The sequence below is a fragment of the Hydra vulgaris genome, chromosome 09 (genome assembly GCF_038396675.1).
Source record: "Hydra vulgaris chromosome 09, alternate assembly HydraT2T_AEP".
Classification (NCBI taxonomy): domain Eukaryota; kingdom Metazoa; phylum Cnidaria; class Hydrozoa; order Anthoathecata; family Hydridae; genus Hydra; species Hydra vulgaris.
Window position 1 is genome coordinate 49945813 of NC_088928.1, and position 15788 is coordinate 49961600.

Here is a 15788-nt window from a genome sequence, read left to right on the forward strand (position 1 = left end):
GTAGGCTAAAAGCGTAGGTACTTTTAGGGAGGTGGAGGCTAAAAGCGTAGGTACTTTTAGGGAGGTGGAGAGTACTCAAAAAAGCGTATGGCAAAATGTATACTTTACGGATGACCCCTCATGTTATTTAAATTAAACATGTAGCGAAAATAAGCAACACGATAGCTAAACATTGGCGGACATTAAGGTCAACGGGGCAATTTCGAACACCTGATTTTATTTAGTTATTTAATTTTATTTATAATTAAATTGCTTCTGAAAACCATTATAAAATAAAGGAATGGTAGGTACTTGTAGACAAGTTGATATAATGCCTCTCTAAACAAACTAAAACCTAATAATTTATTCATTTTTTTACAATAAAAACATTTAGTAATACAATTAAAAAACATGCCAATATATTTTAAACCCTTGCTCAATATTTATAGATCAACCCTTAAGAACCTCATAACAAGCCTTAATAATTTGTAACAACATTACGATGTATAAAAAGTTACATGTAATTCGCGACATTTTTTTTGCTAACACCTCGACGCACAATAGGGTATTTATACGTTATTTACACGGGCACGTTAAGAAAGCATTTCAGTACTTTTAATCGGTGTTTTTAAAATAATTCGTACAGAACAGTAAAAATGATATCAGCAACAAATATCTCTTAGCAATTATTTTATTCAATAAGCACCTAATGAATTTCACATTGAAAACAAACGACCTATATAACATTAATTCAGTATTGACGATGAATCTCACATTGAAAACAAACGACCTATATAACATTAATTCAGTATTGACAATGAATTTCACATTGAAAATAAACGACCTATATAACATTAATTCAGTATTGACAATATTTAGAATTAAATAAAAATCTTTATGTTTTTTATACGTAGATTAATTTTATTAGAAAAATATGTATACGATTTTTAATCATTTTTATTAAATAATTGTATAAAGATTTTCAATCATCCGAGGGAAAATAATAAATTTAAGAAAATTTCTTGAAATTAAGATTATTTATTATACAAAAAGTACCGAAAATTTAAAAAATATTCACTTAAAATAGTTTCATTTTGCCTCTCCAGAATATAATTTTAATAAACATCGTTATTAGTAAAAACTCTGCAGATTAATTAACCGTCGTATTTCTTAGTAACGCGTTTTTTGTTATTAACGAAAGGTGTTTAGTGGCGCTTTCTATAACTATCATTACCATATCAATAAAATTACACATTTTTCATGTTAATAGATTTTCGTTTGAAAAATCTTGTTTCCAAACAAATTCTTCAACATAAAGGTGGTCTATATTAACACAGTTCATTTGGCACGTATAAACTACTAGAGTTCCCCAATCAATACTTTCTTTGGTTGTTTCAACGCCTAAATAGTTCAGCATTTGCGGAAGAATCTATGATATAAACAAATAAAATTTCTTCATAGTGTAAAATACAACTATAAAATCAATTTAAGCGTATTTAATAAACAATAGATGAAGAAGGTATAAACAATACAATTTGTTAAAATAATAGATGAAGAAGATAATATCGAAAAAAATGTGGTATTACATGATCACACTTTTCTAAATTTTAAGTTGGAGGCAAAATCCAAAAGTACTTGTCATTAAAATTGAAAAACAGTTATCGTTGGCATGGAAATGATTATAAATAACAAACTTATCTTAATATACCAGTGCTACCATGTTAAAAATAAAATCATGTTAAAAATAAAATCATGTTAAAAATAAAATCATGTTAAAAATAAAATCATGTTAAAAATAAAATCATGTTAAAAATAAAATACAACCAACAAAATACAATCAAATAAATACAACAAACAAAATAAAATGATATTAAAAATAAAATACAAACTTGAAATTCAAAATGTCTTTTGCTACCACATTTACATAAAGGAATATCTTGCTCTTTTGGTATATTTTCACTAGAAACCCATAATGGTTCGCCATTTAACTCATATCTCACAATCTAAACACACAAAAATACATACATACATACATACATAAATACATATCAGATACATGAAGAAGTTTTATTTATTTTTATGTTATGTTGAAAAGAATATTTATTAAGACTAAGTGATTAGTGATGCAGCCAACAGATGCCTCATATATTGTGATAAACAATGAAAGCAGACACTTAGGCTGTATACATCTTTTTTTATATTCAATGTTTCCATATATTTCTAGTCTGCATATCTAATCTTCACTTTACATCAAGAAGTTAAACGCTAAACAACAACCCCCAACACCATCACCAAAAAAAACGAAGCAAAAAAAAAAAAAAATCTGGATTTAAAAATCTGAAATTTTAAACAAACCAAAAATTGGATGCTTAAAATAAAAAAATAAAAAAACAATAAAAAAAAAACAAGTTTATTCAATTCGATGATTTTGGATTTATTTATAGAATTTATATATAGAAACCCAAAAATCGTTTGTTGGATGTTTCAAACATTTAAATACCCAACAAACAAGTCAAACCCTTGAGAAAAAAAGTTTACAAAATTGTTACATTTGAACGTAAAAAATTTGAATGTAAAAAATTTGAATGTAAAAAAATTGAATGTAAAAAATTTGAATGTAAAAAATGGTCTTCTTAATATTAAAGCTGAAACTAAAACATAAAATGTTGTAAAAAAGAAAAAAAAAAATTAAAGTATCAAAACTATTTTAAAAACCATGAAAACATTATACCCCTGTTAGTTGTTCAGGGGTAATACCTTGTTAAACCTACTTGTTCACCATTTATCACACTTACTTGTTCTGGTTCACACTCAATTCTTTCCTTGAAGTTTAAAAACATTTTATCTCCATTTGTCTCATCTATCTTTTTTAAATCATTTTCTAATTGCTTGTCTAATAGTGTATTTTGATCAGTCATATAGTTTTCATATTTTTTATACTTTTCTTTTAACTTTTCTAACCTTTCATGCTTTGATGGTTCGTTCTCAATAACAATTTCATACTCGTCAAATAAAAACGGATTCTTTTTGTTATCTAAAATAAAAGTCCTATTATATATATACTTATACATATAATATATATATAAAATATATTTTATATATATATATATATATATATATATATATATATATATATATATATATATATATATATATATATATATATATATATATATATATATATATATATATATATATACATATCAAAACTCCTGCTTTAAATCTCTGTTTTTTACCTTGTCTCTGGTGGAGTTCTAAAAACGTTAGGTGACTTATGATTTGCAATAAGAAAAATTTTTTTATGGAATTTATTGGTTTTAAGGCTGTTGCTATTATACATAACGGCCCCAGGTTCAAAAATTGATTGTTCCGCTAAGCAAAAGGTCTTAATTTTTTTCCCAAAAATAGTCAATTAGCTTTATTACATTATTTATGCTCCTGGATACCAAAAACCAGAAAGAAAGAAACTTTTTGAGACTTTCAAAGTTGGTGTCCTTTTTGGGACTCCACATCACTGATATAATAAGGCAATTTTAAAATATTTCAGAGCCTGTATGATATTTCACTGATCACAAGATATTTTTAATAAATGATCAGGTTTCTGAATTATAAGAAGACAAAAAAAAGTTAAAATGATAGAAATTTTTAAATTTTGTCGTAACGTGAATAAAAATGCTTGTGACAAAAAACCAAAGATTCTATTGTTTTTTTTCCTCCTAAAAATCATGATTGCTTGTCCAGATTTGAATAAGACTTTAAATATTCAAGTTGTTTAGGTGAATTAAACATTGTTTAATCATTTGGTCTGTTATGATTGCTAATTGGCAGTTTTCTTAATTACAAGCTCTTTCTTGGTTGGAATTCTTCAATTTTTTAAGAAAACTAATAAAAAACGTTATATTTTGACAACTATTTTAATTAATATGTACCAGAACAGATTAGAACTAAGATCTTTAGTGAGTTAATGCACTTTATCAAAAGATTTTAACTAAAATCAAGTTAATGGTCTTGAGCAAAATTGATCGGAAGACTCTAAAATGGTGTACTTTAGGTTCACTATTAGGTTTTATAAATTATATAAAAAAGAGAAAAGATACCTTAACATAAAGATACTTTTAGCATAATAATAACCTAAAGCAAAAAAAATTATAACATCTAAAGTTCTTGTTTGAACATAGTATGCTGACAAAATCATGCTAATTCTAAACAAAAGAATTTGAATAATTTGAACCGCTTTAACTACACTGAGCATATATAGGTTAGTACTTTAAAGATTTTATATAAAATAAAACAATAGTAAGTCTAAGGTTTACTACACAACTAAGAATTAAAAAACCAGGAAAAAGAGTTTTAATTTTCTTTTTTAAGTTGTAAAAAATTTTGAGCTGTATTTAAATATAAAAAAATCAAAAATATAGTTTAAAAAAAACTTTATTAAATTGAAAAAAACTTAATTTTACTCATATTTGGGGGAGAGTGAAATATGCAAACTGATGGATAATCAAAAGAACACATGATAAAATAAAATTAAAAAACAACCAGTAATAAAAATAATAATCAAAAAAACAACAACCCAATAATAACAACTTAAAAAAAAAAGTGTGATGTGAAGCCAAACCTTGTATTTTGACTTTTTTTGCATTTACAACTTTGAATTGTTGAAGCTTATCACAAAATTTAAACTTGACTTGGTTTACTGCTATTGCTGTTGCAGCAGTTGCTATTTCTGCTTTTGTCTTTTAGTGTTTCATGTTCAATAAGAGGGTCGGGGTAACAACATCAGTCCAACAACATCTGTAAATACACAGAGGTATAATAACATCTGTCCAACAACATCTGAAATTTCATTGATGTCTAATAACATCTGTGTAAAAAGTATATGATTACAACAGATGTAGTTACATCTTTTTAAATATCTAAGTATAACAACATCTGTGCAACTACATCTGAAAATTTTACAGATGTAATTACATCTTTTTAACTATGTTAAGAATAATTACATCTGTACAACTACATCTGCGAATTCTACAGATGTAGTTACATCTTTTCAATTATACTAAATATAACTACAGGATTTTATGAAATTATTAAATTATAATGCATTATTTTAACCATATGTAGTTATATATATGATTTTTTTCATAGGTAGTTACATCTGGAAGGTATAGTTAAATAATAATGCATTATTTCAATTAAAGATATAATTACATCTGGAGGAAACACTTCCAGATGTCACTGGACTTGGAGAAAATTCCCAGATGTAGTTACATGTTCCTAAAGATGTTTTTCGGGGTCATCGAATTTCTAGATGATATTGGACAGATGTTGTTGGAGTAGAATAGAAAAGAATAGAAAAGATGCTGTACACACTTGAGATGTGTTGATTCTTAATTATGTAGAATTAAGACTATGACAGCCGATTACAAAAAATAGTGTTCAGAAACCTAAATATTTTTTTATGTTTTCAAAAAGGTTCAAGTTATCTTTATCTATTATCCATTGAGGAAGAGAATTCCAATCGTTTGTAACTCTGTAAAGAAATGGTGACAAATTCACGAATTGGTAAATTGTCTGCGTATTCTACAATTGTTACTTCTACTTGATCGTTCCAGCTCAAAATTTAATGGAGGGTGGTGAAAATTAAAAACAATATCTTTCTCTTTTGAGATCTTATACAATTGAATCAGATCACCTCCTCTTCTATTATGCAAAGTTGGCAATTCAAGTATCTTTAATCTTTTTTCAAATGACTTCCCCCTTAAATATTTAATTCTAGTAGCCCTGTGTTGCACGAATTCAAGATTGCCAATGTCCTTCTTCCAAAATGGACCCCAAACTGTTGCTTCATCTTCCAAGTGAAGATGTACTAACAACTTGTATAGTAACTTTAATGAAAATTCATCTAAATAATTAAAAGAGTTTTTGATCATGCCTAAGTTTCTGTTTGCTTTGCCTATAGCTGAATTAATATGATATTTCTCCACTCTAGATTATTTGAAACAAAAATCTCAAGATCTTTTTCTATTGTTGTTTCTGTTAAAACAAAGCTGTTCAATTTATATTCATATCTAGAATTTTTACCAATATACATGACTTTACATTTTGATTCATTAAATTTAATTAACCAATCTTCAGACCATTTTAGAAACATGTTAATGTCCTTTTGTAATAATTTATTATCTTCATAATAATGATTGATTAAAATAACTTTGGTATCACCTGCATATAATTTAGTGACTTTAATAATCCCTCTCCATAAGTCATTAATGAAGATTACAAATAAAAGAGGTCAGAGTACTGAACCTTGCAGTACTCGACTAAAAAACATCTTCAAACTTAAAATATATTCTCATATCACCAACCACTAAGTTCGATCTGATAAAAATGATTTACACCAAATAACAAAGATGACCCAAATCCCAGTCTAAATAATTTTTCCAGTAATTTCCTGTGAGAGACTGAATCAAATGCTTTTTTGAAATCCAAAAACAAAACATCAACTAAAATGTCCTCTTCATAGGCTTCCGTGATTAAATCTTATGTTTCCAACAAGTTTGTTATACAACTTTTGTAATTAACAGAACCATGTTGCTCTTTAGAAATTTAATTTTTTCAATGAGAAACACCATCAGACGATCTCTAATAATTCGCTCCATAATTTTACCAATGATTAATGTTAATGAAACCGGTCTATAATTTGTTGGATCTAGTTTATTGTCCTTTTTAAATAACAGAACGTTTGCACATGACCATAACTTTGGAATAGTTTCTGTACTAAAAGATTTATGAAATATTCGTGCTAAACAACTCGACTAAGATTCTGAACATTCCCATAAAACTTTTGGGTAAACATTATCTGGACCTACTGATTTTTATATGTTTAAATTACTCAAATGTTTCTGAATAATAAAAATACTAAAATATGGATCAGGACATTTTTTTAAAAGATTGTTGCCTAAAACTGAACCATCTTGTATAAAAACAGATGCAAAAAATTATTTAAGAGTGTTTACTATCTCTTGATTATCAGTAGTTATAATACCATTATGTAGCTTTAATGCTTTGATAGTGTCTTTAAATCTTGTTTTGTTATTTATATTTGACACTTTTAGGATTGTTTTTTAAATTAAGTGCCAAGTTTCTTTCAAAAATTTGAATACTTTTTTTGACAAGCTTTTTTATATCTTTATTTAATTTTGTATACTTATCGACTTCTAAAAGACTTTTAAAACCTGCATTTCTGTTTCTAAACCAACTTTTTTTTTTTTTTTTTTTCACACATACTTTTAAGTTCACTTGTCATCCGCAGTGAGTAGTTTTTGTGTTGAAAAGAATTTTTATCTAAATTTAGTTTTGGAATAGATTTTTCACACCCTATTTCATATTTTCTAAGCACTTTTTCATAACATTCATTAACACCAAGTCCTTCAAACTCTTGTACCCAGTTTATGATATTAAATAAGAAATCTAATGCTTTATCGTTTCCTTTTTTGCATAGAAAATTTTTCTTCCTTATTGTTTGTTGTGATATTAAATATTAGACCTATTTTCATGTCTAAATCTAAATTTCAAAATATGATAACCATGGTCGATGCCACCTAATGATGGAAAATGCTCCAGAATATAAACTCTGTTGCTGTTATCAGTTAAAATGAGGTCTAAAATGTTAGTATCTATACCAAACTTTTCTTGAAAACTTGGCCTGATATTATTTTGGTGAAGGTAACAGTTATGATACAACTCAATAAACATACTTGCTGTTGCGTCACTCTCATTCATAATTTCACTAAAGCTTTTGTCGTTCCACTTGATGTTTGATGTTTGAGGTAAAATCACCACATATTAAAAAAAGAAGTAAAAAATATAGATGGACAGATGTGTACAGATGATCTTGGACTACTCTAGAGTTGTTGTTGGACAGATGTAGTAATCTTTTACCCATTAAGACACTCCCCCTTAAATCTTGAAACATCTTTTCTTTCAATTTTGTGTCAGCGTATTATATACAAAATATTTGTTGAAAAGCTTATGCAAGCAATTAAGGGGATAGCAAATTTTTAACTTTCTTTTGAACAGATAGAGTTACTTTAATATTGAAAGTTGGCTTTGGAGCTGAAGATACAAAACAACTGCTGATGCTACATGATGTTGGTGTAGATTTAGAAAGTGGGTGAGATGGTGCAGTTACTGGTTAATGATGCTAATATGATGCACTAATATGATGGTATTTCAATCTAATAATGATGCGCTCGCGCTAATAAGATGGTATTTCAAATGTATTAGCAATTTGCAATTTTGAATGATTAACTTTATTGATGTCGAGCGGAAACAAACTGGTATTTTAAAACTCAGTGGCTATTTGGATGTATGAAACCTTCACCATAATTTTGCTAAAACATTCTTTTGATAAATTAAACTTTATCTTTGCGTAATAACTATTAAAGTAATTTGTAACAAACTCTTTTGGCAATAAACACCAACAACTAATCCCAACAGACAAATGAGTTGAAGCAAATTACAAAGATATTTTTTTTGATGCAAATAAGTACATCTCGATAGGCAACATATCATGTGTCCATCATTGACTAAAATATAAATACTTATAATTGGACAACTATAATTAGATTCATTGGTCAGTAAGACATAAATAATTAACAAAAACAGCCATATACCAAGGTAACAATTAGTAAAGTTGTCAGATGTCCAGCTTTTACAAAGGAGAACACAGTAAAAACTTTACTTTTATAGGTTTGGCACTGTATTCTCCAACGTAAAAGTTGGACATCTTACAACCCTAACAATTAATATATTTTATTTAACTTCGTGGTTCATTGTCTTCCTTTTTAACTCATAGCTTTTACTAGAAATAACAAATTTAAATTTTAAAATATTTGTTTCAGAGACTTTATGCCCATTTTTCAGAAAAAGAAAATAAAAACTATGTGACTGAAAATTAACTAATTATTAAATTAACCCTAACCCTAACCCTAACCCCTAGAAGCAGTGCTTTGGAGCTGATCCAGAGTTAGAAGCAGAACTATATTATTTACAAGAAGCTGAGCTCTGGGTGAAATATTTCCAGGCGTTTTATAACTTTGTTAAAAATTCTAATGTCTGTATTTAATTTATTCATATTTATATACTTATTCAAATAATTCATGTTTAACTTTTATCTATTTTATGTTTTAAAATTTAAACTATGCTTTATCTAAATTATGTTAAACTATATTTTAGATGTATAAAATATCAAAGAAGAATTTAATTAGAGCATATAATCGCCCTTCCAATAATTCAAAGCCAAGAAAAAATTTGTAAGGGAATTTAATAAATAACCCAATAATGACTTTTGCAAAACTTTTAGATGAAGCATTCTAGGAAGATATTACAGATAAGTAACCACATCCACTGAAATATGCAAGGATTACTGGCAAGATATTAATTAAAATAGCTGATAAATAAGGATTGCCGATATAGTCAACAGCAAAGATTGCCAAAGCTTCTCTTTCTCTTTTCTACAAATACTATAATGAGCACTGCTCTAAAGAGCTAGCGTCTCTGGTGCTAAAATATTTCTACTAAAATATATTCTCGTGTTCCTCGTTATTCAATAAAGTCTCATTCTTTTACTGTGACTGTTCCTAAGTGCTCCAAAAATGCTTATTTGTCTAGTTTTTTTCCTCGAAAATCAGCTCTTTGGAATTTGCTTCCTTCATCTTGCTTTCCTGATTCATATAATTTACAATCCTTTAAGTCATCCGTCAATCGTTATCTTGCTCTACAATCTTCATCTTTTCTCTTCCAGTAACTTCCAACTTTAATTAGTGGTTGCTTGCAGCCTTGTTGGAAGCGAAGATGTTTAAAAAAAAAAAAAGGTGTTCAACACAGTTGGCAAAACATCAATTAGCAGATCTGCAGTCTAAAAGGCATCTACAACAATAACCAATAAAATAAGTTTCATTTGATCTTATATCAAAGTTTAAAAAAAAATGTGTTGCTTACATTTCAATGTTAAGAGCATTGAAACAATATTGTTAAAGCACTTGCATTTTAAACAAAATAATTTAGTGTTTGTACTTTATTCGTGTTAAGTAAAGCAATGCTATGAATATTAACAATTGAATATTAGTTAATTTTTGAAAAATCTTTAGTATCTCATCATAATGAGACTGTGCCAAGGGTTTTTAAATCATTAATTTTTTTTAGAAAATTTCACATCATTTCTCTACTGGTAGTAACAATGCAAACTGGTTATCGGCTGTAAAACACTCCTATCTCTTTTATTTAAATAAATATATATATATATATATATATATATATATATATATATATATATATATATATATATATATATATATATGTATATATATATATATATATATATATACATATATATAAATATATATATATATATATATGTATATATATATATATATATATATATATATATATATATATATATATATATATATATATATATATATATATATATATATATATGTAAATTATGTTAGTGTATTTTACAAGTAGAGTGCTCAATGTTCTTAAAGAACAGAGCAATAATAAATTAGTAAAAAACACTTATCTAACTTTTATCTTCTACTTTAAGTTTCACCATTGCTGGATCATCAGGAAGATCATTGCTGGATCATCAAAAAAAATTCAATTTTTTCTGAGATTTAGTAACTCTTCCTGATGATCCAGCAATGGTGAAACATAAAGTAGAAGATAAAAGTTAGATAAGTGTTTTTTACTATTATATATATATATATATATATATATATATATATATATATATATATATATATATATATATATATATATATATATATATATATATATATATATATATAGTCAAAAGTAATTAAAAGTGACGTATGTGTTGGCGTAAGAATCACTTTTTTCCTTCCGAGCTTCCCAAACGCAACCAACAGTAGAACTATATACTGTTGGTTGCGTTTGGGAAGCTCGGAAGGAAAAAAGTGATTCTTATGCCAACACATACGTCACTTTTAATTACTTTTGACTATATATATATATATATATATATATATATATATATATATATATATATATATATATATATATATATATATATATATATATATATATATTCCTAAGTTATCTAAAAGCAGTAAGTGTGTGTGTGTTTATACACACACACACACACACACACACACACACACACACACACACACACACACACACACACACACACACACACACTTACTTCTTTTAGATAACTTAGGAAAATGTTTAGAAGTAAAAATACATATTTACCTGATTTGTCTTTTAACTCAGGCTGCTTGTTATAGCCTTCTTGAGAACACTTTTTTTTATGTGAAAATTTCCAATCAATTAATTGATGTTCTTTACAACAGTAAAAAACCTGGCTACATTTTGAACATTTCTTATCACCATAACAACCACAAAGATTGCACAAACTTTTAATATCTTCTGTGTCATGTAAATACACAGGTTGGAAATTTTCGTCAGAGCCATTGCTTTTGCATACTAATCTTAATGCCTTTACACACAACTGACCAGAATAACAACTTCCTTTATTACAGCAAAACAGATAAAACATTTTATTTATAAAAAGTTCACTTTTTGATAAATTACTACCTATTTCACTGTCACTAGGAACATAAAGTTGACATAAAAAAGTCATTTGGTTAAAGCAGTTACCACATTTCAAGGTAGACACACTAGGAACTTTACTTCTAGAAACCCAGAATGGCTTTCCACCAAGTTTACTTATATAAGGATTTTTATTTAAACCATAATTTTCATCTTCAAATTTTTCAGCAAAACCTAAATCAACACCAGATTCCATTTCCACTTCGCACATTGATAAAGTTAAATAAGTTAATTCTGTAAATCATAATGAATACTATATATTAGTTATAATTTAATATAGACAATATATATATATATATATATATATATATATATATATATATATATATATATATATATATATATATATATATATATATGTATGTATATATGTATATATATATATATAGATACAACATTAGACGCACACTGATGATGTGATACTAAAAGAGGTAGCTGTGAGGGCATCAGTACATACATCAACTATCTTATAGCCTGCTGCAGGGAGAAGGTGTTGCTACATTGACTAAGAGTTTGGGTGGAAGCAGCAATCTTTTCTTACATTACCAACACGCAAGCTTCATCTTTTCTTCTTTTTCTGAAAAATAAAAGCGCATATTTTTAGTATAAGAGCACAAAAAGGATATTAGAAAATTGTGACCTTAGGTATGAACAACATGATAGAAAAAAGTAATAGTTATGAAGCAATGGTTTGTATTTATTCAGTTTCAGATTCAGTGTTTAGTGCTTTGCTTTTGAAATGTTGCCTTGGCGAAATTCTCTAAAGACTTAAGTGTTTTATATTGAGTATTTAGAGTTTAGTGATGGCAAGATGTGATGGAGGTAAAGATAATTAGGATAAACATGAACTAGAAAAGAATACTTTAAATTAGCTAATGAAAAAGCTCCATGATACAATGGATATGTAGTGACACACATGGATTCCTTATATTGTTGGTTTTAATTGTGGAAACTGTATTTTTGGTAAATACAAAGAAAATGTCAATAAAGAGATTGAAATAAAAGTGAAATCATAGAGCGTGTTGGTAAGTTTTGTTATCTTAGAGATACAATTGGATCACAAGGCATTAAGGGCAAGAGAAAAGCATGCCTTTAGAAGTCAATTTAGAAAATTATTTCACTTCCAAAAGTAAGAGGTAAATGATTAAAAATTATAGAAAAGTTATACATCACAATGCGCTTGAAGCACTATTTTATATATATATATATATATATATATATATATATATATATATATATATATATATATATATATATATGTATATATATATATATATATATATATAATTGATTTTTTGACGAGATTAAAAAAATAACTACATGATTTTCACTACTAAAAGTTTCATGCGTTTAGCAATCATCAGGTAAAAAATACATTGTTTTTTATAATTTATTTATTATTTTATATCATTATTTATATTTATTATTATTTATATAGATTGTTTTTTATTATTTATTTATTATTTTTTTAGTCTCGTCAAAAAATCAATTATATAGCTCTGATATCATTCATCGAGCACTCTTGCTGAATATATGCTCACAGCAAAATTAAACTTATATATATATATATATATATATATATATATATATATATATACATACACATATATATATATATATATATATATATATATATATATAGATATATATATATATATTTATGTGCATACAATTTTTTTTTAATGTCTGCTCTCACCCCCTAAATGTGTTCTATATCGTAAAAAAATGCTGAAAAATTTTTTAGGGGTCCCTCAAGAACAGACCCTTGAACAGACATCCCTAATATTATAAAAAATAAAAGTTCTTCAAAAGTATATTATGTTGAGTTTCAAAAGTAGTGAAATTATATAAAAACTTCAAAAATAATTATCATTTTACAAAAAAAAAATTTAAAAAAAATGATTTTAATAAAATTCTATTGTAAAATTGCATATTTTTATTTTTAGTTAAAAAAGTAATTTTTTAGGCAGTGAAATTTAAAATAGTAATTTTTTTATAAAATGATGATTAATTTTGAAATTTTTATAAAATTTTGCTTCTTTTGAGACCCAATATGATGTACTTTTAAAGAACTTTTTTTTTTGTTATTAGAGACCCATCTGATGTTCGAGGGTTTTGAAGGACCACTGAAAAAAAAAATTTTTCAAAAATTTTTTTAATTCCAGTATCATTTTATTATATAGACCTGTTTACAGACCCATTTAGAGGGTGGGAGCAGACATTTGACCAATTTTTTTTAAAACTATGATATTGTTTATTAGATATAGCTTACACGAGTGAAATACAAAAACAAAGTTCTTACACAGTATCTTTTAATTTAATAGATAAACTTTTTAATAGAGTTGAAAAATATTCTGTGTGAAAACATCCAGATTTTTACTCTGTTTCATCCAATTACTTAGTATGTGTTTCTAACAAGGCTTCATTGGATTATAGAAAGTTACATCTTATGCATTAAATGTGTGGCATTTGGAGGCAACGTAACTGTTATGATACCAAAGTAGACTTTGTGATCCTTAGCTAATTTGATAATGTCTGCCTTAAAGGATCATTTGGAAGGTTTATCTCATCGAAATTAAATTTGTTTGAAGGTGGAATATCACCAAGTGATTCAATAGTTAACGGGAAAATAAGATCCTATGAATGTGTCAATTATTTAGGCATTCAATTTAATGAAAATTTAAAATTTACTGAACATATCAAATGTACTGTTAAGAAAATATCTAAAAAGTTGGGTTACCTATCAAGAATACATAGAAATCTAACCCAGTGAATTAAATAAATGTAATTTATAATAGAATTGTGGCTCCTCATTATGAATATTGTGCCTCATTCTTTTTAAATGCAAATGAACAGACTTACATTTATACAATACCAGAAACGCAAATAATTTTCAAATGGAAGTGCAAAACAATATAAATAGGCAGAAATCAATTTTCTGTAATGGATTCAAGCTATATAATTCAATTCCTGACGAAACAATATAAGAAATAAAATTTTCAAATCAAGTGTGATAAAATTTATCAAAAATAAGTGGACAGATTAGGCGTACACTTATCAAGGCCATAGTGTCATGATTGGCGAATTAATAGGTGTAATTTTCAAATAATAATAATAATAACTATACATTAGCATTAAATTGCTACCTTAAACAAGACAAGAGTTATAATTGTATTGATAACCTTGTATATCATACAAGGTTGAATTTTTGACATATTTATCGAGAGCATTCCAAGTACTTATGCCTTTACTATGACCTTCCATCGCTTTTTTTTATATATCTTGTTTCTCACAATATTTAGTAGTTTCGCGGCATCATTAAAAGAAACGGAAGAAAAGTCTAACTTCAGTTGGAAGTCGCCACGGAAAACGAGAGGCAAATTTTGAAACCCTATTACAGAATAGGCAGATATATGCGCAATCTGATTGGCTGATTTTGAATAAGAGGCTTTTGAGCGAGTATTAAAATCAAAACAAATGTCAAAAAGCTTACTAGATAATAGAAGTGAAATTGAATAATTGCATAAAAAAATCAAATAATAATAACATAAAAAGTTTGATTTTTCTATCAACTTCTGTACAATATAGTACTTATACTTTTGAAAAACTTCACAACTCAAAACAACCGAGATTTTCATAATAACTTTTCAAAAATAAAGATTTAAAAGTAGTTTGTTTTCCTAATGGTTTTTATAACTCTAAGATTTAAAAAAGACAACCATTGTAACAAACTATTAACTAGATAGTGAAACTTGGCTATGCTGTGATTTTCATACGATAGATTTTTATAACAATTTTGTAATTTATCTAGTAATATCCATAAAATATTGAGGACTTGGTATGATTTCTTTCACATTAAGTTCCCAATTTATCCTATCATTTAGCTAGAAAAATATTTTTAAAAATTCCCTAATTTCTTTTCAGAAATTTTACACTAATTTCTCTCATATACAAATTATAGACCTTACTAAAACATTTTAAGTTTGAAAATACTGCTAACTAAGTTGTTATAGCTAACCCAGGTAATTTCCAACACTCTCATATTAAAAGCAATTGTAAGCAAGAGCTAACTTGGATTGCCTTAAGTATTTTAGTAATAAAAGACTACAAAACATTGTAACATAATAAACCATAATAAAAAGTCTATAACTTGATGTCTACAACTGTGTTTT

At 26.5% G+C, this 15788-nt stretch overlaps 1 protein-coding gene across 1 annotated transcript; it reads right to left on the reverse strand.

Moving 5' to 3' along the window:
* Positions 1-997: 997 nt before the first annotated feature.
* LOC100205402 (programmed cell death protein 2) lies at positions 998-14848 on the reverse strand. Its single transcript, XM_065805978.1, has 5 exons — positions 14763-14848; positions 11257-11850; positions 2775-3013; positions 1869-1982; positions 998-1408 (listed from the first exon to the last, which is right to left on the reverse strand). Exons 2-5 carry the CDS (start codon positions 11825-11827, stop codon positions 1238-1240), a joined length of 1095 nt encoding a protein of 364 aa, XP_065662050.1. The 5' UTR covers positions 11828-11850; positions 14763-14848; the 3' UTR covers positions 998-1237.
* Between the last annotated feature and the right edge of the window lie 940 nt (positions 14849-15788).